The sequence below is a fragment of the Lates calcarifer genome, linkage group LG14, assembly GCF_001640805.2.
Source record: "Lates calcarifer isolate ASB-BC8 linkage group LG14, TLL_Latcal_v3, whole genome shotgun sequence".
NCBI classification, from domain to species: Eukaryota; Metazoa; Chordata; class Actinopteri; family Centropomidae; genus Lates; species Lates calcarifer.
The window spans coordinates 7,213,767-7,240,325 of NC_066846.1; the positions used below are offsets into that span (position 1 = coordinate 7,213,767).

The 26,559-nt window shown below is 42.7% G+C and overlaps 2 protein-coding genes across 5 annotated transcripts in view; one reads left to right on the plus strand and one right to left on the minus strand.

Moving 5' to 3' along the window:
• poln (polymerase (DNA directed) nu) overlaps positions 1–26,559 on the minus strand; it is an 87,643-nt gene that overhangs the window by 3,572 nt on the left and 57,512 nt on the right. For 3 of the 4 annotated variants that reach the window (XR_007814565.1, XR_007814567.1, XR_007814564.1), the window contains exons 29-31: positions 20,725–26,379; positions 10,631–10,800; positions 771–908 (exon numbers count right to left, since the gene is read on the minus strand). The gene's annotated coding sequence lies outside the window, so the exon portion shown is untranslated. The remainder of the gene's footprint in view (positions 1–770; positions 909–10,630; positions 10,801–20,724; positions 26,380–26,559) is intronic. The other variant, XR_007814566.1, reaches the window with a different exon arrangement.
• Positions 4,175–26,121, plus strand: nat8l (N-acetyltransferase 8-like). Its single transcript, XM_018705157.2, has 3 exons — positions 4,175–5,020; positions 6,562–6,726; positions 17,934–26,121. Exons 1-3 carry the CDS (start codon positions 4,717–4,719, stop codon positions 18,299–18,301), a joined length of 837 nt encoding a protein of 278 aa, XP_018560673.1. The 5' UTR covers positions 4,175–4,716; the 3' UTR covers positions 18,302–26,121.

Genomic DNA, 26,559 nt, shown 5'->3' on the forward strand with positions numbered 1-26,559 from the left:
TTGTTCAAAAACTCCCGTCCCACCCCAAGGTTAGGGTTAGGGTTACTTCACGTCTTTAAACAGCAGGACGTATTCATGACACATCTACAGATCAATGTCATCCATAACAACGACGTAAAAAAAGGGTTCTTCCTGCTCCCTCACATTAGCCAGGGCACATTAGCCGTTCAGAAATGACGTTTCTGAAGTAAATTCTTAGCCACGAGCTATCGTGTCTATTGGGGGGAAATAAAAAACTAATCGAAAAGATAAAACAGTTAATGACTTTGGCCACAGATCTAACACCTCATTTCCATGTCTCAGAGACTACTTCAAAACGCCAGTCTGCCTTTGTGCATCTGACCTGTGACCACAAGAGGGAGACAGGCTTCTGGCAGTAAGTCAGGAGTCTCTCTCTCACACACACAAACACACACACACACACACACACACACACACACACACACACACACACACACACACACATAAACACAGAGACATAGACCGACCTTTCCTTCTTTCTTTCGCATCTCAATCTGTGCCATAACATTTAAAAGAATTACAATCTTGATTTAAAGCCTTGAAAAAACTACTTCGTCCATTACCTTAAATTTCTTATTCTGGCTGAATATGATTTAAAGAACTTCTTTAAATCAATTACAACACAAACTATTCTGTTGTCTCTGTTTGTTTTTTCCTGAATCGGAGAGTAAGTACTTTTACTCAAGTTGCTGTACTTTAGTACACTTCCATAGTACTTTCCAAAAACAAGGAGGGAGAAAAGAACCAACCTGGTGCTTTGATTAGATTTAAGCCCAGTTGCAGACTCCTGCAGGGGCTGCACAGTCGCAGAGAGGGGTCAGAGGTCACGGCAGGGGAACCAGTGGTGGTGCGACGTGACCTTTAGAGAGGGGAGGGGGTTTCCTCAGCTGCGGGGAAACGCAGAGTGTCAGAGGTCACATTCAAGATTATTGGAACAATATGTGAGGCTCTGTGTGGGGATTTTGAGCAGATCTGAAGAGTCAAACATCTTGGCAGGTACTGGATGTATGCCATGAAATCTGGTATAGGGTTAATGCTAACAGAGAATGCTACTTATGCAGATGAGTGTTGTATAATTTAAAGTACATAGCATGTGACTGGCACGTCTTTAATTGTGAATATTCAGCCAGGTCTGAAAACCTAAAATGGCCGCTGTACAGGAGATAAAACTTTTCAGTGCTGCTAACAAAACAGACTTAACCCCAGTTATAAGGGATGAATAAATAAGGGCTACTAGATTTAAGTATGATTGTTATGTGATTGTTTCCTTTAGGAAAGACAGAACATTACAGGACCACCGTGACAAGCTGAAGTCATTCATTTTACTCCTGTAGTACATCAGGCTAGACAGTATAGGTATTGTTACTAGTGTCACGGTATTTAAAGCGTTGTAACTACACCGTTGCAAATACATTCCTGCATGTTTCTGAAACAAAGAGCCTGACGTTGGAGTGTTCTTCAGGCTTTTTAAGCGCAAAGCATCATTTGACATGTGACGAGCTCTCAGCTCTCTGACCTAAGATTTGTTGTATTCCATAGATGACTTATATGTTTTTGTCAAGAGCTACTTCTGTCCCTTTGATGAAAACACAGAATCTTTTCATAGTATTTGTGCTGCAGCCTGACAGCATCACTGTTTATATTGTTCTCTTCCCTGTAAACAAGCATGTGGAGTTTTTATTGTTGTAAATAAAAGTTGAAGCACATTCACAAGCTTTCAAAAAATTTAACACTGGCTTAATATTTCCCCCAAAAGCCTTTTTTATCCCCACAGGCTGTTGTGTAGCTGTTATAAAATCCAAATCTTTTGTATTTTGTATGTATTTTACAACTGTCGCTCCTCTTATTTGCTGATCTTGATCTTGTGACAGTGAAACATTTGGTCATGACATAGTATTAAGAGTGTGTTGAGTGTGTGGCCTAAAGGAGAATCTGAACTATCCGCTAGCTGACTGATGACAGGAAACTCAGATGGTGAAACATATCACACAAACCTTCAACAGAAGGTTAAAATGTTGACCTCAGATAAAACAATATTTAATTTTTCTGGTCTCATAAACTCAGAGCAGAGTGTCTCGCAAGAACTTTACCCTTTTTTTGGGCATCCTTGTCGTCTACAAACCCCTAATAAAAAATCCATGGACATCCCCTCAGACTGACAACAGCTGTCTATATTGATATCCAGGCTGGAGGCAGCATCAATATTAGATCAGTACTTCAATTCCTGAGTGACATACACCTTCTCCTGTCTGCTGCTCTCATTACATGTCTGAAAACATTTCATGGTTATAACTGCACAGTTTGATCATACAAGGAAAAAACCTGGGACTGTTTCAGACTCTCACAGACACACAAAATATATTATATAGTCTATTTACATGTTTTGTAGAATCTAAACTTAAACTGAATTGAGCTTTTTGTATTTTATAATTCCTCTTGTTTGAGAAAATAAAAAGCAGGGTATATTATTTATGTCCAAAATCATGTCACAGACACTGCAGTGGCCAAACAGAGAGGATAATATTTACATTTGGAGATATGATAAATATGTTTTTTTCAATTATGATGTATTTATTAATTCCGGGGATTGTCACGGGTTTAACTGTTTACCATCATTTGCTTTTTTCATCCTCGAAAATCTGATGTTTTCACAACTTTGCTCTTTGCCGTTTCATGGTTGCGACATTAACGACAGCACTTGAATGCAGCACCGCCCCGGAGTCAAACCGAACCGAGACACTGTGCGCATGCTCGGAGCATCCTCCACCCGGTCGGCATGGTGAGAGCCGCGCTGCAGAGCAGGTGCTGATGCGTAGAAATCCATCTTCCTACCGCATTTTTGTAGAGCAAATGCCAGAATATGTGAGGACTTTTTTTTTTTTTTTGACTCTGCAGGTTATCTTTCCTGCCCTCCTCCACCTCCTCACCCTCCTCCTCCAAACCACGGCGGCTCTACGGGTGGGAGGAAGGGGGGGGGATACCTTAAGTAGGAGGGAGTGGGGGTGGATGCAGCCTTATCAATAGCAGGTTGCCTCTGATGATCCAGTTCAAACTAGTTCTGCTTTACATATGCGACTGTGGCTCTCCTCACTTCCACAAAGAGCCAGAACACATTTTCATTTCTTGTCGGGGCTTCAGTTAAAATATTTACTCTAATTCTCTTAATTAAAGTACCAAGGAAAAACTTTATGGCATAATATTCTTATGGGTATTACCACGTGCCACTGATGCGCAATAATGGTGCTGTTTAAGACTTCAGAGGAACATTTTAGAGGCTACTAATAAATTAACCCTATTGTTTTCCATCTGTATACAACTGTGGAGCATCCTTATGTTTACATTGTTACCATCTCTGACTAGTGGTGAAACTGTTGTCATAAACTGTGTCAACTACACCTTTTTCATTCCCTGATAATTATTCAAAATAAAAGCACTTTGCTTCATATAATAACAGCCACGCTTAATTACAGGGAGTGTCGAGGGACAACAAAGGACCGGATCGAGCATCATCATCACCATCACCACCACCGCCACAGTCGTGCGTAAAGCCGGGTATTGCCGTGGCTGGTGCTTAAAGTGTCTGATGCAAGTCGCCGACAGATCAGCTGATGGGGGGGGTTTCAGATGCGCAGCAAAAAGGCGAGATATAATCTCCATGTTGGGAGTGATGCATGACAGGAGCAGGGTGACAAAGCGAAGGGAAGCCGTGGAGGAATCACTGCAGTGCACCAGAGCTGTCAGTCAACGGGGCAGAGGAGGCTGCACGCAGCTCACTGTGTTGTGCAGCAACTGGCTAGACATGACGGCGACTAGCAGCTGGGTTTAAAGCTTCATGGTGTCACTGAAATGTCGAATTATATCAGAATATGAATACAATGTGTCTCACATCAGGGTCTTTTCTATCCCCTCATACTCAGAGACGCCTTTTTTATCTGCGCAACAGCTGATATAAGGAGCTCTGCCAGAGCCAAAGGCAAAACCTGACTGTTTTAACCTCGAATTTAATTATAGCCTAACCCGATTTCTTAATTATAAACGGCCAAAGAGTTTTTTCTAAGCAACTGCAGTCTTCCTGCTACTAGGATTTCCTCTTGTTTGACGCATTTTTTTTTACCTTGCGCCTTTGTGCTGTGTATCGCATCCTCTTAGCCCACGTTATCTCAACAAAGCGGGGATCCTCCTCATTGTAAGACATTATGAAGACAAACCTGCTCAGAAACAACCTCTCTACGCAATCTCCCCATCACACACACACACACACTCACACACACACACACACCCTCCTCATGGGCCCACATCCTCAAAATACACATTTCGCCGGCACACATAAGCCTGTTCAGATGCAGAGGGAGAACTAGTCTCTCTCTCTCTCTCTCTCCCTCCTCCCTCGTCCATCAACATCTAACGGCGCACCGCTTCCACCAATCTGTGCAGCGAGAGGACCACCCCAACCCCTGAACCTGAATCTACCCGCCTTGCCCGCTTATAAATACCGCTTGAATCACACCGGCAAGTCTTGGTCGTCAGAAACGCTCAGGGTTGCAGCAGAACATCCCCCTTCGTCTTATCCCCCCTTCATCGTTTCTCTGTTTTTTAAAAGAAAAAAAAACCTCACGCATTCATCCATTTTCACTCTCACTCCTTCCCCACTTCTTTTTTTTCCCGAACTGTAGTTGTTTTTTTGCGGCCAGTTGCATGCATTTTTCGTCTCCCAAAATGGTTTGCGAGACTAAAATTGTTGCGGACGAACACGATGCTATACCTGGGACCAAAAAAGAGTCGATCATGTGGAGCTCTCCTCCGTCCAGCGCGGCTCTTAACCCCGCCGAGGCCAAGGATGTGAGGAAAGATGCGGTTTTTATCCGCGAGTTCGAGCGCGGGGATCAAGAGGAGGTGCGCCGCATCTTTTACGAGGGTATTATGGAGAGGATACCCAACACAGCGTTTAGGGGGCTCAGGCAGCAGCCCAAGACCCAGTTTTTATACGCTCTTCTGACAGGTAAGTACCCTCATTACTTTGCATCAGGTAGCCTCTGTGCCGGCTCATCTATTCCCATGAAAGGGCTCAGACCCACTTTTCTAATGGCAGGAAAACTTCAATGTAATGTCTGATATTATTTATATGTAGTAATTATTTCCAGTCTCTCATCACAGTGTAGGCTAATGTCTCTGCTGCGCTTTTTGTGATGTTTCCACCCTAATGTGATTTAGAACTGGTGTTAAATCCCACACAATCTAACGTTTCTCTGCACTATCAGGCCCCTGTAGGCGATGTACAGTTAAGTTGAAATCTTGCTGCAACACCACACCGCGCCGCCGTGGCTCTCTTTCTCCTGTTTTTTTTTTTTCTCCGCCCGGCACCACACCGGCATGTTGCTCATCATGCAACAAAAGGCATGGGCGCAGCGGCGCATGGGTGCATGTGTATAACCGGCGAGCCTGCTGCTGATGATGATGATGTGATGACATGCCGGTGCCCGTGAATGAATGAGTGAATGAATTTTGAGGATTGGTCCACAGGGTGCGCGCACGTACCCGAAAACCACTACACCCCCCTCCTCCCCCCACTCTTCCTCCCTCCCTCCGCGCAATCCCCAACACATAGCATCAAAATCCCCCCGCGGCGCGCGCACCCCCCCACCCCCTCTCTCTCCTCCCCCCTCCCTGCCTCCCTCCTCCGCCTCTGCACAGCAGCCAATGCGCCAGTCATGCACTGAACTCGTTCGGCTTTTGTTGATGATGCCGGTGCAAATTTAAAGCCTCATGTATCGTGCCCGCCGCCGTTACGCACGTCGAAATCAAACAGTCTCTCATCACTGTCCAAAAATCTATGTAGTTCTGCCACTTAACAAAAGAAAAGAAAAGTAATCCACCGTGTCAGTTTGGCGTCAGTCATGCACTAGACATGACGGTCCTGCCCGTGATACCCCCCGCAACAAATTCTATTTCCCCGCTGTTTCCCTGTGGATAATTCAATTCTTTCTACCAGAGTGAGGAGTCATCACCCCTCCACATTCCAGCGCTGATGTTTCACACCACGCTGAGGTGCTGTGGAGTAAACTAACTACTAGGTTATCGCATGCCACGCAGCAACATGCTATGCAGCATCCAGCCCCCGCTTGTTTGTGTTTCCCCTTGCGCCCCCCAGCGTCACATCCGACTAATTACTCCAATATGGGACTGAACTGGTTTGGTGAATCCAACACTGGCATGGAGTCTCCACTGAGAAATGTTATCCTGTCAAAGTGTGTGGTCCTGCAGCTGTACTAATGCGCCTTACTCCTGTTTGATGAATCTTACTTTGCCGCCTGGTGTGAAACTAATCCCAGTCTCTCTTCACCAAAGTGTTCATGTTGTACCATTATAACAAGAATCTGATGCAACTGTTACTGATGCTTAAAAATGTCATGTTGAACCTGCTCTTTTTTTCTTCTTCTGTGTCTGTCTGTGTGTGTGTGTAGGGTCAAATTCTGCCAAAAATCAAACATGTGATTCTCTTTTCTGACAGGTTTCGTTTATTTTTCTTCCATTTCTCCATAGTAATGTGCTTTTTCATGACCAAATCCGTCACGCTGACCTGCTGTGCACCCCTCATTCTCATGGGTGCACGCTACTACTACAGCAGGAAAGTTATCCAGAGTTATCTGGACTGTGCTCTGCACACGGACATGGCTGACATAGAGGATTATTACATGAAACCCACAGGTAAGACGTGGGAGAAACCTCACCGTTCTCACTGTAGTGTGAATAATGAGATAAATACACGTTGTCTGGTTTGTCGTTTGGCAATGCTCCACCACCACTGTTGATTTTAAAAAGTAACTAAGAGGAGTGATGATTAAGATACAGCGTAAAGACAAAGTTAAGGTCTGTAACTTTGCTGCAGCAGGAAGCATCAAAGACAAACCCCCCAGATAACAACATGAAAGGTTGTGTGACTGACACAGTTGCTGGGTCTTGGGAGTCTTCGGGCAATGTGGAGGCAACTCATCAAATATGCAGGTTGCCTCTCTGCTTTCCTTCTCCTCCACCCTTCTTCCCACCCCTCCTCCCTGTCTCTTTCTCCACTCCTTCCCCCCACCGGCTTCCTCTCTGATCTCCGCTTGGTCACAGGCAGGGGGAGAGGGAGGAGGGAGGAGGGAGGAGGGGGGGTGCATCACAGGGCCAATTGATCACATGGAGGAAACTGCTGATGCACTTTCTGCAGTACGCTCTGTGTCGGCAGGGCTCATTTCCTCCACTAAAGCTTCTAATTGGACAAAATAATCCATCTCCAGTGTCACCCCAAACTATTCATTTTGCTCAGGAGTTGAGTTTTGGGTTTGAGCGAAGGCCATGACACATTTTCACACATTCCCCTGCCCTGTAACTTCTTGGACATGTTTATCCCCTTTTGACCCAAACCACGTGGCCAATATAAAAAGCAGGTGTTAGTTAAGCCAGTCAATTGCCCCCCCTATTGTCTCTTTCTCTGTGACAATGTGCCCTCTGGCCTGGTAATCCACTGCATACACAATTGCATATTAAGCATTCCCATTATTGCTGCAGGGCTGTGATGGTTTAGAGGGGGTCAGGCACCACTGCTCTTGGACAATGCTAATGATTATATCCATGCAAACTGAATGGGTCCAGGGGGACGAACACCTGGGCACCAGCATGAAGTCCTGATGGAGAGGCACCCCCCTGACGTCGCTGTCATTTGTCATTTGTAGCGTGTTTGTATGTGTGTCGTGTTAAGTGCGTGCAGGACGGCACGTAGCAAGTAGGAGTGTGTGATTATGTACAGAACGCGACATTTGGCGCTCAGCAGAGGACTTGTTGGATTTAAAGGCCCAGGCTTTATGAGCAACTGGGTCCAACACAAACTCAGAATTTTCTGCCAAATTTAGGAGAGATTTGGTTGTTTTTCGTGAGAGACTTGTTTGTATCCTCACGTTTGAAGTGGGCGGGGCTCAGCTGGGAAAAGATGTCACATGCTTCCCTGCACCAATCAGATTTTAACAGTTTAATCACAATCTGACCTGACTGTTGCGGGATTGTTTGTTTATGTTAATAACAAACAGCTTTTCCAAAACAGTTTATTTTGATTTTGCTTATTAGTCATGATTTTTTCATCACAGAGAAAAGATATGAAATCAAGTTTTCAGGGCCTTTAAGTCTGTAGTTCGTCAGCTTCAGTAGGAGAACCAAGATTTCTCCACAAGAAGCTTTTCCGCCATCTTTTAGCTTGCTAGCACTAGCAAATAGCACAAGAGTGATTCAAAGAAAATGTCTAGCATGAGCATGTGGGTGACGAGCAGGGTCATATTACTCAGCAGCTTCCATTACACCAAGAAGCTAAGTTCCAAAGACAGAAGGATAGAGGAAAAAGAGAGAGAATGCCCTCACTAACCTATTCTTTACATTTACTGATAGTTTAATAAAATCTGAATTGAATAAACTCTAAGTAGAAACTGACCACAGACAGCTTGAGTAATACAAGACTAACTGACTGACTGGAGCCACATATCCCCGTACACATGCTGCAGCTACACCAATCAATACTCCTCTCTCATCGGTGTGTGCTGTGATCACTCACTCTGCTGCCACTTAAGGCCAGCTGTCACCTCTTTCATTTGCCCCATAATAAAGTGTATGTGTGTAGGTGGAGGGGTCGTAAAGCTGAAGGAACAATGGTTGGGGGTATAAATGTATAAATAGAAGTGCAGAAAAAAGGTTTATACACAAATTAGATTTTCAAAGTACAGCTTGAAATGAAACTGAATCATCTGAGAGTGAACGAAGGAACGAAATCGAACCTTTAAACACAATTTAAAATCCAATATTCTCAGTTTGGACTCAGATTTTTTAACTTTCAAAATGACTTTTCTAAGGATTTGATGTAATTCCTAATATCTATTCAAATTAAACACTTCAATAAGAGCTCACCATAATGTAGCCTGATGAAATCACAACACAACATCTGCTGGCATCGATCTTATTGGAAGCGAAAAACCAATAATGACTCAATCTGCCGATCAATATATCCACCATTGTTGTGTTAACAGCTATGCTGCATTTGCTGAATTGAACTGAAAAAGAAGACAAAAGACTCTGAACCATTAAGGATATTTCATCCACATAAAATACAGGTTGCAAAATACCACTGAACTTATTCATCCATAAACCTTTATCCATGAGCAGCTGATCCTAATTCCTTGTACTGCACTCATCTAATCCCTTTGTAGTACTGCACCAGAAGATCTTAGCAATACTCACATTTATTAATCTATGTGGATGTGTTCGCAGATACAGGAGGAGGATACTAAAGCTATTTAGACGTGAACTGACACTGTTGACCAGTTACAGGCAGCAGGATTTTAGGTGATGGTTGTAACGTTAAACTTTTACTTTTTACTTTTGTGAAAATGAGTATAGCAGCTGTTATAGCATCTACAGTCCAAACACATCCTCCACGTATTTCACAGTGTTCTTAATTTAATATTGCCCAAATATAAGAATATTTTTCTACTTAGCAAGCTACAGTAGACTAAATTAGACTTGCGTGATTCGTGGGTTACCAACCTAACGTTATTTGTTAAACCTTCTAGGGCTTTACTACGCCGCTGAAACTAGTTCAGGTAACAACATTTCCCAGAAAAAGCAATACATGCTGACTTTCTGATGGTAGTATTGTACTCATTCGCAAGATTTATTTCTAACACTGATCTTATCAGGCAGAGCTCACATGGTTGTTCGCTTCCCTCACAGGAAATAAACTGGAACTACGATTACTATAATGCTCCATCAGTTAATCCCATTGGGCCAAGGATGATAAAAGATTTTAAACAGCTTTTCTGAAAAGGGAAAACAACTATAAATACAGAAAGGAGGATTCCCTTCATGTTCAAGCAGTAGGTGGACCACGTACACACCACCCACTCCTTTGAAATCTTTACCCGCTCAATCACTTTAGGTCACTCTGAAGCAGCTTAGCGCCTAAGAAGTGAATGTAATATAATGAGGGCAACACTAGACGCTGAGCCAAACCCTCCCTGGGTGGAAGTGATACCCACTCAGTAATATTGGCTGTTTAATGAGGCGTCATTACCACTGCAGGGCCAGGAGACATTATAATACCTGCCGGTCAGTCTCATTATAGCTTGGTGTGTGTGTGTATATATATATATGTATATAAATATGTGTATGTGTGGGGGGGGTGAGTTTGAGCTCGCTCTGTTCCAGGGGAGAGAGCAGCTTCCTCTGCCGGTACCTGCTGTGCTTATTTTAGCTCTGAACGACAGAGAGAGGGAGACAGGCAGAGAAAGAGAGAGAGAGAGAGAGAGGGAAAAAGTGTGAAGGGAGGGAAGAAAGTGAGTGCTACATAGAAAACGGGGGCATTTAAGGGAGGGGTGCGCTCCTCCCTCGACTGTGAGATATATTTTGTGTGTATGTGAGAAAGGCAGATAAATAAAGAAATGGCTGGTCCGCACACAGACAAAGGGATATCCTAGGTATATTTCAAGCTTGTCAGCTGATTAAAAAAAGCCATCCTTCCATCTATCCTTTCCTCTCCCATCCCTCCTTCTTGTTGCTGTTTGAGCCACAGCCTTTTCTTTTTCTTACCCACCTGTATTGCTCCTCCTCCTCCTCCTCCTCGTTTTCTTCTCTTTGTCTCATCTATGCTGAAGGTGCAGAGAAGGCGCTGCAGTGGCCAACTGGGTTATCCATCATCCTGGCACAGAGGAAGTGATGCTTCCTCCCAGAGGCGAGGAAACAGCCCTCAGTCTCTTTAAAAAACTGAAAAAAAAAAAGAAGTGATTTACTAACTAGCAACAAGCTAAATTTTGATACGAAGCAAAATAGCAACATCTAGTTTATTGTACACAGTAAAATTCACAGGGAGCTAGAATAAAGTGCTGAAAGAATTATACAAGTCATTTATCGAGAAAAAAACAAAGCAAACATTTGTGTTCCAGCTATTATTGTAAATTGAGTATTTTTGGTTTTTGGACCAGTGGGTCTCCGTATGGCAGTCGTACAGTGCACTGCTCCTGTTGTAGTGAGAGTAACTGAAGCTTGAAAGTCTCATGAATGAGCTTTTTCACTCAGAAAAAGGACAGAGGAGAGAGGGACAGAGAAGAAAAACTCCAAAAATGTAAATATTTTCAGCCTGTCACATTGTTAGCCGGCTGCACAGTACAGAATGTACACAGTGAGAAAGAGGAGACCTCACGAGTCCATTACTTTTGCTGTACTTTGCAAGAATGTATGTGAACATGTGTATCTCAGGAAGCGGAGCCAATAAATTAATAATGTATCGTGATCTCACGAGCCTCAGCCTTTGTTTCACATTCTGCTTCAATCAATACTGAACAAAGACTCTCATTGGTAAGAGCAGATGATGAGTCAACAGCAGCTGCAGCATTGGTAATTGCAGCATTGAGCATTTTCTCCACTCTCTGGTGACCAATCACAAGGCTAGATTTACGACAGATAAGCAATTTCAAAGCTTGTTATTGATAGGTGGGTGATCACTTGTGTGGTCTATAGATTAAAAGTGATTTCTGCGGGTTGAGTCAAATCAGCACAGGCGCAATATTCAGTACACAGATTAAGAGGCTGGAGTCACATTTGCATGTTAGTGTGAAGCCCACCCTGATGGCCTTTGAGCCCAGGAATGAGGGGGGAGTAAGAGAGAGAGGGAGGCTGTAGCCAGAGGAGTCATGTGAACAATGGCATGCACGCAGTAAAGTGTAGCATGTGTGTAAAATGTGAGCATGTACCTGCGTGTTTGCATACAAACACACAACATGCGTGGACACGTTGATGGGCCGGAAGGCAGTAAAACCAACCGTAAAGGTCCGGGTAATGAGTTCCTCCGAGCTAATGGAAGTGTAACAGTGTGAGTCTCTGTAAAGCGTCTATACATGTGACAGCACACAGGTCAATGCATCAGTTTTCAGGAGTTCAGCTCAGAGGGCTTTTTTCTCCTTACTGTAAATCCAGGCTTCAGTACACATGAATTATTCAGTTTCTGTAATCGCGCTGTTGTGTGTTTGTGCGCACATGTGTAAAGCATGTCCTGTGTCTGACGGTCACCTCCCCTCTCCCTCATTTGTCCGTGACGGGGAAGGAAACTGCTGATGTGAGGGTTATACTTCAGCATGCACTCTACTGAGGAGGGTGTGTCTGCGTGTGTGTGTGTGTGTGTGTGTGTATGGAGGGGCATTGAAGGAGGCTGCATATGACCCTTCTTTCAAGGGAAAAGTTTTACATTAAAATAAGAGGATACAGATATATAGTACTTCAAAATAAACTAAATTTGTGCCTCTCCTTTTTAGCAGATCCTTGGCTAATTGGCAACAGCTGCGTGTCCACATGCTGTTATGTAAAAGTAAAATGAACACTCAAGGTTTTCAGGTCATGGATATCTTGGGGAAAAAAGACAAAACGAATATCAAAAAGCTGCTTATGGTGCCTTATTTTGAGTTTTTACTGGCCCTGAATGATTCTGTTTCATAGCTAGCCCCAACAAAGTGTCTTTTTAGTGACGTCAGTGACAAAATTGTGGCAAGAACTGATGCTTAAACATCATCTGATATTGCAGCACATGTATACCAGGTGGAGATATCATCACTAGCAGCAATGCCTACCTGCCTTTTAACGCTCAACAGGGTCAGATTAATCATGCAGTAATGCAACAGTTTCAACTCAGAGCCACTCCTAAAAAAATAAATCACCGGTGCTTAATGTGCAATGACACACATGCTGTGCGGAAATATAAAAATAACACATAAAAATAACCACAAATTCACTGTTTGATTATGAGAACACAAAACAATTAGCGAGAACACACAGAGAATAGAGTCAAGCTAATTATGAGCTTTCATCAGGGCTCACACCCACAGAGTGCTCAGGACGGCGTTCGGCTGACAGAGAGGTGAAGTACAGCGCGGTGAGGCGGCGTCTAGACTTAACGCTTATCAACTGAATTAGGCCTCTAGGTTTCATCTATAGCAAAAGAGAGTAATCTTGTTAGGCACTATAAAAAGTATCCCTGTGTATGTGCGCTGATGTGTGCGAGTGTTTGCATACGTGTGTGATTTTTCTCTGTTTTCATACAGGGTTCATATCACAACATCAGCCAGTATTTAACGCTCCCACACGCATGCACCAAGCCATATTAATATCCTTGTACAGTAGTTAAAGAAATTAGATCTGTCGCATTAAAAATAATCAGATTTTGGATTTTCTGAGAATCATTACGGATGATTTCCAGAGCTTCTTGTTCTCAGCTTGATTCGTGTCTTGTCTTGAGATCATCTGTATTCTTCAGGTCCCCTCCCCCTCTGTAATAATGGTAGATGGTCTGTCCTCCCTCCCCCCTTTGAGTTTGTATGCCCTAGCAGCAATAATGGATCCTTTCAGGCTCATCACTATTACTGTTAACACAGATGCCTCCCTCCTCCTCCTCTGCTTACTGAGAAAAGACAGATGAATGACTTCTTCATTATCCCGTTTTCCTCTCTTTTTCTAACTTTTTTTTTCTGAGGTTAGCTCATTCATTACACATCAAAGCATGGGTATGACGTTATAGTCTTAAGCAAAGAGCAGCTGGGAACAAGCAACAGGGAGCTTATTAATGCCTTGCTCAAAAACAACAGAGGAAGAACTGATGACATATTGAGTCTTGCTCATTCTTTCTAATTAATTTTGTGGTGACTAGGCTTAAACAGCTTCTCCCTTATGAACTGTGATCTGCAGTGTTTAGCAGGAAAGATGGGAGACGAGAGATTGGCTTGATCCAAATGCTGGAGTTTCATCTTTCAAGATATTTCATTCTGAACCACAAATGTCAAAGCTACAGGTGAATTCAGGGGATCACTTAAGTCAGTAGGCGTCATCCAAAATTTCAGACATTTCAGTCTGGACTAAAGTTGTGGACGCACCAAGAGACTGACCCTGCCAGTCCTACCCACTAGTCATTAGCACAGTTAGAATCCTTCAATAAATCCACCTCCGCTGCAGAGTGGCCCACATGGCCTAACTAAAGGAGTTAGGAGTTAAGTGCCTTGCCCAAGAGAGGCTTTACATTAGCTGCTGAGGGAAAGAGGAGAGAGTTACCCCTTCACTTTCCTCACATTTTCCTCTATGGTAAGAAGATAAATTAGGTAAATTAGTGACTTGTGTGGAAAAGGCAGCAAATGAAACAGTGTGCAACAAAGCACCCTCTATTTTGTCGCAATCTTGAAATTTCAGTCGCAGATTTGCAGCCAAGAAGGTCTAAAAACATTATGGCTTCTCCACTTTCTCTTGAGCTAAAACTCTACTCCTATCTCAATCTCTCTTTATCTTCCCATCTCCAGGGAAGTGCAGTTCCCAGCAGAAATAATGTCAGCTCACTGAATCCATGCAGTTTAATAGTAGCAGTGTCAGACGCAGCAGATGTGAAGTTCCTTGAGTCGTGATGTTAGGGAAGCTTTGAGATCAATATGCTCTCCTTAGCCCTCACAAGAAAAGCAGAGTCACATTTCTGAGTTTTTCCTCCAGTGTAGCTCATTGTCCATGTGATCTGAGTTTTTTTCAGACACTGTGTTAAGTAATACACACAGTCTGATGAGCAGATAGGCAGAGGGCTGGTTGGCGTGCATGCTTTCCTGTGCTGTGCTCATTCCTGGCACAGGCTCAGTTCAGACAGATGGTCAGGAGGGCTTTATGGAAACGTATCCCCCCGCCTCCTACGCCTCTAACACACACTCATACACACACAAACAAACACATGCACGGGCATAATAATGCCGGCAGAGTGCCACAGGAGTTGACACCGCAGCTTCGACATCTGCCTATAATGAGACGTCACTCCATTGTATTAGTGAAGGCTGCACTTAACCACTTACAACTTTGCAAATCCAAGTCACACATCTCATGTCGCAATCTCTCAAACAATCATCGCTCCACGTAATCAACTTCACACTTTGGCAGCCAGAAATGGCAGTGAGACATGGCTGTTTGATGGCTTTTTTTAAGGTTGAAAGGCTTTTATAATGCATAAATTTCCCAACATAAAGTCAGTGAACTGCACAGTCATCTGTTCTGAGACAGTGAAACAAGACAATTTTTGATCAGTCACTTCCTGTGTGCAAAGCTTTCCCACCAGCATGTCCATACCTGCTACCAAAATTGGATTTGGCCAGACAGAGTGAATCTATAGCGTCTGGATTCCAGTAACAGGATGCTCTTATGAGTTATTTTTTGTTATTCTGGATGTTCAGGAGGACACATTACACCACTTTAAGGAGCTCCTGCATGTAATTCAAAAATCACACCTCCCCTAACAGATTAGTGAAACACCGGTTGCACTCTGCGAGGCCAGGGAGTTACTGAGGCTTTTCCTGGGGCTGCTGCATCCTACAAATGACAGTTGTTTGATTCAGTAACAGAAGCCTCCAGATCAGCTTAATACAGGGCTGCAGGGGCATCAAATCCTGCCTAGCACACGGGGAATCCAGCAGGAGCATGATGTTAAAATGTGGCCGTCTGTTTGTGTGTGTGTTTGGATACTGTGAGTTTGTGTGAGAGAGTGAGAGTTTCAGCAGAGATAAGGGAGAGAAGAGGTTATGCATAAAGGTGAGGAAAGAGAGAGTAAGGACAGGGAGAGAGAGTTAGGATTCAGAGCTCATGGACAGACGGACACAGATTTTTGCTGTCAGCAGGTCAGCCTCTGTCAGTCACGGAATAGTCAGATTTACTTTATCTATAATAAACAGATGGCATTTTAGTACAACCACTGCCAACACAAGCCGTAAATACTGCTGACATTGATGGAAAGACTGTTTGAACGCAGTTACGCAATAAAAACAGGAAGTTGAGAGGGTTGTTTTCCTTGAAAGATTATGATCAGTGAAGGAAATTAAGGAGGGGCATGCACCTGCACACTGTGTTAATTTTAAAAACCACCTGATTAAGATTCAAAGGGGATTCATTTCAAAGAAACATGATGACCCATTATATTATTTACTCACTTTTTTCTCTGCTCTGTAAATCTGGTATCTGGTATTTAACACCCTGTGAAGTTTGTGTTGATGTGCTATGACAGGGTAACGTGGGAACTGTGAAAAACAGCAGGATATCAACTGTGTTTAAATTCCTCTCTGTAGGGAGCACTTTTCTAGCTCTGAAGGTAGACATAAAGAAAACGCAGACGTTCAAGAGTAACGAGGTCCGAAGCTAGCGACACAGTCGACAAGACAAACTGAGAGTTAAGATGTTCTCTAGTTCTTGTTCGTGTAGTTTTGTCCCACTGAACTGAAGTATTATAATTAAAAATGCCATTTAAAGGCAAAAAGGGAAAATGATTCATAAGCACAATCATTCTGTGTCACAGTGAACAGCTTAGAAACTGCAGCATAAATACAGACTGATGTTAAAATGGGTTGATATTCAAGCTTTTATCTGTACTCTGGTGGAGGAGCATTGTCTGCTGACATTTTTATCTGTATTGGTCTAACTTTGTTTGTCTGTCTGTTTGTGTGCTAGTCTTTTTATCAATCTGTCTGTAAACAGTGTCTGAGTGTCTGATGTATTAACCCTGGGACACAGCAAGTCCCTGATACAGAATGAGCTGATGTAAAAATGCCAGTTTTTTACTCTGGTCTTTAGTTTTTTACATGTTAAAATGTTATCTGGACAAAATAAGATTCAGTTCCCACAACGGAAAAGTTTGTTATCACGTCCCTAAAAACTTGTTTTTCTCTATTTTCTCTGATATGTGTTTCTGTTCCTCTACACTGTGAGCCCCATCATGCCTGCACTTTTAATCAGCAGCGTCTCACTGAGTAGCTAATGCCATTAAGCACCATTCAGACACTGGTCTTCGGTCCTCCTCATTCATCTACTCCCTGCATCCCTTCTTCCGTTCTCTCCACTCAGAACATTTAAGCTACACGTGATGCAACACGCTGCTAATGGAAATACAGGGTGCTCATTCTGACATAAGCTTTTGGTACTAAACAACCCCTCATCCATCTTAATTATGTGTTTTTTATGCCATTAATGACGCATATTGTGTTTGAGTACACCCTGTGTGATTTATGTTCCAATAACTCAGGGCATGGATTTCTCTACAGCTGAAAACATTTTACTGTAGGAAGTATTTGAGCACAACATTTGCAGCAGGGATTTGAAACATAGTCTCAAGCTTCACAGTGTACTGGAGCAACAGAGTATGAGGGTCTACTATATCTACATAAAAATCTTTGTCATGGATCCCCAAAGACGAAAACAGTGCAGTGATGAAACTACTACACCACACATCGAAAGGCTTTCAGCCCTGTTCTATACTAATATAACAATACATATAGAACAACTGATTCCTAAAATAATTTACATAAGTTCACGTTGAAACAGCCGTTGTAGATCGGCAGTGTTAAAGTAATAGTTTGATCTTTTGGGGAAATATACGTATTTGCTATCTTGGCAAGAGTTGGATGAGAGGATCAATATCACTCTCGACTGTCAGCAGCCAGTTAGCTTAGCTTAGCATAGAGACAAGAAATGGGAAAACAGTTAACCGTCTGTTCAAGGTTCAAATGTCAGTTAAACCACAACCAGTAGTTTTACACATTATTTGTACAGAAACAAGTGAAATATATTGTAAATATTGTGTTATGAGTTTTATAGGTGTAGAAAGGTTGATTTTGTTACCCCTGGACAGAACCAGGCTAGCAGTTTCCCCCTGTTTCTAGTCTTTATGCTAAGCTAAGCTAAAAAACCGTTGGCTTCATATTTATCATCATCTCATCTACTCTCTGCAAGATTCCGCAAAACACTGATTTTTATTCTCATACTTTTTAAACTACAACCTTTGCAACACCCTGCTCTTACAAAAAAAAACTAATTTAATCAAACGCATTGTCTCTTGTTTCTGTCAGGCTCCTGTTTCTGGGTGGCAGTGCTCGACGGACGCGTGGTGGGCATCGTGGCTGCGCAGGGCCGTGAGGATGACAACACGGTCGAGCTGCGGCGCATGTCGGTGGACTCTCGCTACCGCGGCAAGGGCATCGCAAAGGCACTGGGTCGTCGCGTCCTGGAGTTCGCCGTGCGCAACAACTACGCCGCCGTCGTCCTGGGCACGACGGCCGTCAAACTGGCCGCCCACAAGCTGTACGAGTCGCTGGGCTTCCGCCGAACGGGCCAGAGCGAGGACTACAGGCTCCCCGGGATGAGCCGCTCGCCGCTGGAGAGGCTCTTCTTCCAGATCCGCTACAGCCGCTACCGCCTGCAGCTCCGTGAGGAGTGAGAGGTGACAGGGAGAGGGAGAGAGAGATGGAGAGGGGGAGATGGAGAGAGAGAGGGACAGAGAGCGAGAGAGAGAGAGAGAGAGAGCAACGACCCTCCTTCACCTGAGAGCCCCGATTGCATCCTCTCCTCTGACAGCTTTTATTTATTTTGTGTCATTAGAGATAACTTCAAGTACTACTTAACACTTCTACTCTTTCATCTTTAAAGTCACTAACGTTTTTATTACTATTATGCTTTTGTTGCTGTTGTTTTTGTATTATACTTTTACATTTTAAATAAGAGTTTGTTTCTTTTCTTCTATTTTATTAATCTATTTTTTGTACCTTTACCCCTCCTTTTCATTGTGGGAGAAAAAAATTGGCATTCACAGAAGACACCTATCTGGCACGCCAACAACGGCACCCTACCTGGCCCCTTTGGTTTTAAAGCTCATGTGACTCAGATCAATACTCCCCTTCATTACTATTCCACAATGCCCCTCTTTACCCCTCCCTGTTACCTCAAGCCTTCCCTTCAGTCCCACATTCCCTTAATTTTCCCACAGCAAAACTCAACAGGCAGGTTTAGATCGCAGGCGAGTTCAGTGACATTGAACATTTGCTTTTGTTTAACCGGGGGTGGGGGGGTGGACAGAGGAATAGATGGGTTGGGAGGGGCAGGTATGGCCTCCTCAAGGGCAAAACACACAAAGTGGGGAAAGCTTGCACACACTCTTTTACAAAAGCTCTTCAATGTTACATTTTGTGTGTGCATTGTGGACAGAGCCAACACAAACACAAACACAAACACTCACACTCACACACACACCAGATCATCTGGCTTTTAGCCAGTCTCTCAAGACACCATATTGAAGCACAGCGAGAGTGTGTTACTGACCCCCATAGTGAGAGAGAGGGATGACAGGATGGTTACCGGAATATGCAGTGTGTATCCTGCATCCTAAACGGACGTGAATCAACACATTGCATCTTCCTCACACACACTCCTCCTCCTCATTCTCCTCACTGATTATCTGATTGGATCTCTCCTACCTTTCTATTTTTTTCTGCCCCTAGATCTATCATCAAGTTAATCACTCCACTTCTCACTGGAGCAGTGGAGAGGGTCTCTGATTGGTTGAGGTGACAGGAGGGTGGAGCTTTTTTTCTCGCTGCGGTGTCCACCACTGACAGATCGCAAGATACAATATAGCTGCATGTCAGAGCTTGTGTATGTGCGTGTGATTGCTGGGAGTATGTAACTGTGTATGTACGTGAGTGAGTGTTTGATGAGGCTGTGGTCAGACATTAGACCGAGCCTCATGACGAACAATTAACCTATTTTTATTTTGCGTGAACAGATGCGCACCTTTCTTGCTCTGAGTCAAGTGTTATCTGACAAAACATTACTACTTTCTATGTGTACTTAAAAATTGTTTACTGATTGAATCAAGATAAATTCTAACATTTTGAATATGTTTACTATTTGACTGATAATTAGTAATTTTATAACTTTAAACACATATTACCACACTGTAATATGCAAATTTTATTGTCAAAACTACAACAATTACAAAGTAGCTGCAGTCTGACTGCACCTACTTAAATCCAGGTTATTGGGGAACAACTTGGGTAAGACATGACTACTGGCAATACTTGCAATCCTACAGTACATAACTGAGCACAAATAGCAGATAATTATTTAAACCGATATATTGGCATTAGTATTCCTTCTCCCCCATGTATTTATATTGTGTATACAGTTGAAAACTCATGTAGCGAACAAAAGTTTCTCCCATAACACCTCTCTCCATCTCCATCCTCTGAACATACAACCAGCAGTAGATTCAGCCATCCACTACTCTGAGCCTAAGTTGTGTCATTAAACCATTTGTAAAAAGAAAAATATAAAGTAAAATACAACCAAAAAAAATCACATAAGAAGAAGAAAAAAGAAAAAAAAAACTGAATACAAACGTAATCGTCATGAAGTTAGCAATGACCCTTCTTGCCTTGCCACCCTTTCCCTCCAAACTCTCCCTACCTCCCATTCATGAATCTGTCTGCAACCCTGGGCTAGACCCCACACTTTCCATTTGAACCCTACACACCCTTCCACTGACCTTTGACCTCCCCTGCCCCAAGGCCCGACCCATTCCCCGCCCATCTCTGCATGCGCCACAGAGCCTTGCTGCACTGCTTTTATTACTCCATTTGAAGCTTGTTGGACCAACCCTAAACCCCAACCCCACCCCTTTACTCTGATGTCATCTAGGCAGTGTGACGCTGCCTCTGCAACTACAGGATAGACTAGTGCTGGGATGCAAGGGAGATGTATGGTTTATATGAGTATGGATGTGATGCAGAAGATGCAGGAAGTGAGAGAGAGAGAGGAAAAAAAATGTGTGTGTTAAGAGTTGGTGCAGACGTAGGATACACTCACCAACCGCAGCACTGCCTGGATGACATCGTGCCTGTCAGCCAACCAACTGTAGAATGCAAAAAGCAATGCAAGTGTGGCATGCCTCTGTACCCGGTGTGTGTACGGTGCCTGCCCTGGAAAAGTGTAGAAAAAAATTAACTGATATATATATATACGATATATATAAATATAAATATATATAAAAAGAAAATAAGCTTCTTTTTTAGATGAACATATAAAAGAAATGTGTGTTTCTTTGTTTGGAAAAAAAAAGAAAAACTGTACCATTTGCATGAAATGTGTCTTTGAATGCAAATATAACTTTTAGGGGAGAAACTCCTAGCACATGGCATACAGTGGAACCATAGACTTGCAATTTTTTTATAATGGTTTATTTTTATTTTAATTCTCTGTAATCAAGACCAGGTTGTAAAATTAATACCAGCCACTAGCCAGTGCTTGTAAATCTTTAGGGGGCATCCCGTTCTGAAATCCATGCTAAATTTGAAAGCAGCTCTCGATTTGTCTACAGATTTATCCGTCACTGGCTAGAGGACAAAAGTTAGTTTTCTTCCTCGATCACAGCGGGAGTGAGGGCATGTGACTGAAAGTATCATAGCTCTTCTTCCATTAAACCAGCTTGTAGCAAGGTTCCCAAACACTTTGCAGGACTAAACATAAGTGGGCGTTTGATGAATGATGCAAAAGAAAACATGTATTCCCACGCAGTATATAGTGCAAAATCAAGTGACATATCTTTCATCTGCCAAGTTCATCACATGCAGATAAAGGAAACACAAGAAGTGAGCGACATGTGTTTAGATTTTGCTCCAGGTGTTGCAGGTAGTCAGAAGCGTCCTCAAACCCAACACTGAGCCTCCACTGGTCAGTTTAATGCCTAAAAAAATAAAGTACACACCTGCTTTCTTTTGCATCTAACTTTGGATTATTATTATTTTTTAACTAGGGATGTGCATACAATACATAATCAGTTCATAAGGGACAACAGTTGACCTTAACTAAGCCCCTGAGATGCCTATGCATGTCAGGTCCAGTGGTACTAAGGCTTCTTCCCCTTCCCTCACTTTGTTCAAGCCATGTGAAATGAGACACGTCTAGAAGAGGTTTAGCTACTGACAAGTTCTTTGTCTTAATTTTAGTCAACTATGATTTCCCTATGAAGTTCTACAAAGTAAACGCAGGGCACAAATGCACTGAAAGCATCAAACAGTATTGTTAAAAAAAGAAAAGCATCAGATGTTTTCATTGGGCCAACATGTGGAGGATGCCTCACACTACTTTGATGCATCTGCTTTGAACTTGGTTGTTGCTGGAGAGTGAGAAGAGGACCAGACTGTACTTCTGTGATGTTTCTGGAGCAGCAGCTACCACTGACATTCATATAGTACTTCCAAACTTCCCATCAAACTAAGCAGGAAATTAGGATACAACAGCCAAACTAGGGTATGAACACTTCCAATATAAGAATCAGACTGTAAACCATCTATTTCACCTAAAGTAAAATCACAGTTGAAGGTGCTGAAGCTTCAGATATCCTCACAGAAATACTGAGAAACTAATCTGGACTGAAATGACTGATGTCAGTAACCGCTGCCAGTGGGTTTAGGTCCTTACTGTATGACTCATTCTTTATAAGACTTGGGTGAGGTCTGAAGGTTGAGAGTGAGAGGTGGGCTTTGCTGAGGTGGACTGTAGAAAAAAAACAAACAAACAAACAAACAAAAAAAACTGTAGTCTGGATCTTGTGGAAGAATGTGAAGTCTGTCAACTCTGAGCCATTTCTGCTGCTGCCAATCTCAGTTTTTGCCTGATGAAATTTAAAAAATGCTCCTTTGTGTATTTTGGGATAAATTCTTATCTGTCATGGTACATATTCTGAACAAAGGTAACATTCAAAAACGCCTATGCCAAGGCCTTATGCACTGGAATCAAACAAGTTCAAATATCTTGTGGACTGCATGGCTTAAGGTAGTTAAAGGGTGATTTTGAATTGTAAAGATGAAGTGCACTGACTATAATGGATTTATGTCTGTTTTGTACTTCATGTGAATGCTATGCTATACCCTGTGAAGTCTCACCTCCCCATTTAAAGCTGGTATTGCATACTTAATGTTAGAATGTAGTAATTAAACTGTATGCAACTTCTACCAGAGTGTACATTTAGTTACAAACCATTCCTCTGAAATGTTCTGCTGATGTACAATCCAAAAACAATCTCACACTTTTTCTAGTTGGTTTTCTGTGATTTGTTTGAGTGCGAGTGTGCTTTCCCATTGGTTGAGGTTTGAGAAGGTATGCTGCATAAAGGCCTCTCCAGCTGGAGAAGGCTCTTCTAGTTTAGAGTGCTTTAGAACCCAAATAAATGATCATCTGACACTCTCTCTCTGATGGCAAACACAGAGGCACAAGCTGAGGCCACTGAAGCTTTGACTTCAGCATTTTTTTTTTTAATATGGCCACATTCAGTTTGGTAAAAATATCTAAAATTTGTCATGATTAACCTGTTATTCAGTTTCTCTGCTGGTGAAGGAGCATAGAATTCAAAACTGCACAAATGTACAGATCCTGTGGGTGTGTTGTGTTACTCTGATGGTGTGTGTCCATGATGCTCAACAGCCTTGGGGGCAAACACTCACAGGCATGAATGTAAACTGCCAACATTTAAGGTCTTAGAAAGATTTTTTATGTTTTGAATCTTTTCTGGTTGCTTTTTTTTTTACTTTATGAATGAGGAAGAACAGTGGAAAGCGGTGAAAAGCAGCTATTGGTTCTTTCATTAACTGATTAAACCACTACACTAGATGTTAGAAATTTTGTGTGATTGTAAATATCCGTATCGCTACTATTACAAATGTATTATTTACTGCAACCTGTCATTTTTTGCTGGTTTTAACCAACCCCGATGGAGTTCATTTTTGTCTCAGAAGATGGCTGTCGTCTGGAATGTTCCACCTAACGAGGAGGGCGAGGGGCGAGGGAGGAATGTACCACATTGGCAGTTGCAAGGGGGGGGGGGCGTTGTGGTGGGGCGGCGGGAGGAGGTCTGCCAGCATCAGAGCTCCACAGCATGGACTCCCTCTCTCTCTCTACCTCTGGTGAGGATTTTGCTCCACTGTGGCAAATATGGAAGGACTCACTCTGGACTGAGGCCACAGGTGCCAAGAACACATAAGCACTTGTAGCACAACTGTGTCTTGTTTTGCTATTACAGTACAGGTAGTTTGGATTTTTTTATATTTCCTATGAAGAATATGGATAAAGTTTCTCTTTCTCCTGTATTACTGACTGTATGTATCCTAAGCATATATACAAGACATGATACCATAATATATAATTCATACTATGACCCACGGCTATTTTTGGAGGTGGAAATTTGCCAAAGGTGACAGTAATTGCTGCATTTTTATTCCTCATGTGGCTATATTTTGTTCAACACAGCCCTATACTTATTTGGTATTATTTGGAAAAAAATCCTGCCCACGTGCCATCTAGTCAAGCAATAAATACAAACAAACCGACAAATCCACAAAATAATGACACGCTATATACAAGGATTTTATTAAAATCATGAAATGCTGCATTGATGTTATATCCCTTATACTGTACCAATTAGTGGCAGCGATGCCATCGCAGTATTGGCATTGCAACATTACCACTCATCATATCGAAGCCTGAAGGGGTGTTTGATTGTAAAATGTTTCTGTTTTTTGTATTTTTCTTTACAAAGAGGTGTCAAAGATGTGTTTTTTAAAAACTCAAAGTTGAAGTACACAGGTGTACCTCTGCATATTTGTACAGATGTCAATAGGAAATGGGGAAAATGACAAGAGGGGGATAATGGATGCTAAAGAATGAGCAGATCAAGCAGACAGGACAAAAAAAAGATGGCGTGATCACACTCTGAAAGTGCTATCTGCTGTAAGTCTCTTAACTGGGCTTTTATTTAACCACAAAAACTTCTGATTAACTTGTACCAATAAGACAAACTTCACTACCACCACTCTGTCAGTACGATTGAAAATAATCAATTAAAAACATGCTGCAGCTGCCAGAATCACAACACTCAACCATGTTGACTTTTCTTACAAGTGAGATTCAAAGTCTTTTTTTGAATCTGCAAGTTAGTAACTGTAAAGTTGTAAAGTATATTTTACTGTAAATAGCATCTGGGGGTCATTTTTACTCCTTTTGTAACAGAAACTGTGGATTTAAAATATATAAAATATATTTTAAAGATATTTACAACACTAATAAAGAGATTCTACAGTAGTGCAGGTGTCTTAATCTGTACTACCTCACAACAATCCCATACAGACTAATGGCAGCCACTTTCAGGGGCGACAGCACACGCCATCTTAGCCCCGGTGTCTGTCCCACACTGATGGGATCAGACACAGCCTTCCTTGTCCTTGTCCTGTCTGCTTGAACTCTCAAGTCATCAGAGAGAGCCTAAAACACTGCAACAGCAGCAGCTCTGTTAGCTTATAGCACACACCAGCCAAGGTCATGAATATGAGTGGCTCTGGACTGAGCTATCTGGCTAAAGCAAGCTGCTGCAAGGCAAAGGGGGCTCTCTCTGCCCTGGAGCCCTGTCATGGCTGTTGTCTGTTGCCAGGAAACCAACCCGCACAAAGCACAGCAGGGGATTGATATGCAGCCACACTGTGGGGAGGCAGGCAGGTCAACTAACCAGCCATGATGCAGGAATGGAAGAAGGGATTGATGGATAGATGGATGAGATGGATGGACTTACGGGGGGAAGGGAGTTAAATTTGCAACTGAGGGAACTTTGTAACATGGGGGCGGGGAGTGGGGTGGGACCTGTAGGGGAAAGACGGGTGCTCTGGCGAGGGTGAGGAATTTGAGAAAGGGGGCCCATAGGCACGTAAAGTGGAGCAATGAGTAAATAGCGCCTGGGGCCCACTGGGTTAGAGAGGTTACAGGAAGAGGTGAAAAGCAGGGTCAAAATTAGAGAGGGACAATGTTGGTCCAAGATTCTCATGCACAGCACACAGGAGAGGCATGGAGCGGTGATTTAGCAGATTTACTGATTCCCAGGGAGACGGAGATGAAGAAGCAGGTCAGAGAAAGACCATAACATAGTGTAGATGCTGGTTCAACCGGTCTGCCTCAACCTCAGTGAGACTGCAGTGACAACCTGGTTTTTATTGGGGTCTATTAGCTTTCAGTTCCCTTTCTGCCATTCCTTTGGAAGACTGCTGTATTACCACACTGGGATTACTATTATTATTGTGATTATTAACGCTTTCTTTTATACTGACAACAACTGGAACACTGTATAGATGTAAAGATGGGATTTCTTGCATTATGACGATGATTGAAACATGGATGTACATATATTGTATCAATTAAAAATGATGATGCATTAAGCTTTTATATGTTGCAACTGTAAACTGATTTTTATTCATTTATTTATTTTACTGGGAGAGAGTTGAGAAGGGAAATGATGCACACTGCGAATAATTAGAGGTAAATATTAGATTTCAAGTGACATATGTGTCAGAAATCATAGCCGCAAGGATATGTGCCGCAGGGTCTACTTACACATCTCATGGTTGTCATGGCAGCGAGGGGAAGCTCATGCTGTTGCCCTTGACAACCGGAGTCTTCAGAGGGACCCTCAGACCTCTGCTCCTGTTAATGGCACAGGTCATTAAAGTGATGGCATTAGTCAGTCAAATGAACATACTTATAATCTCATTCAGTCCAAGAAATATAGTGGAGTAGTTTTACATCATTTTACAGTTGTATTTTAATTTGGTGAAAGAGGCACTGAATGATTATTCTCTCTGTTATATGATTTGCTGAGAGCTC

What these genes read in the sequence shown, in the direction of transcription:
- nat8l (XM_018705157.2), top strand. Translation starts at nt 4,717, where the DNA reads ATGCATTTTTCGTCTCCCAAAATGGTTTGCGAGACTAAAATTGTTGCG. An exon ending in TTTATACGCTCTTCTGACAG is followed by an intron (nt 5,021 to 6,561) that starts GTAAGTACCCTC and finishes ATTTCTCCATAG; the next exon opens with TAATGTGCTTTTTCATGACC. An exon ending in TTATTACATGAAACCCACAG is followed by an intron (nt 6,727 to 17,933) that starts GTAAGACGTGGG and finishes TGTTTCTGTCAG; the next exon opens with GCTCCTGTTTCTGGGTGGCA.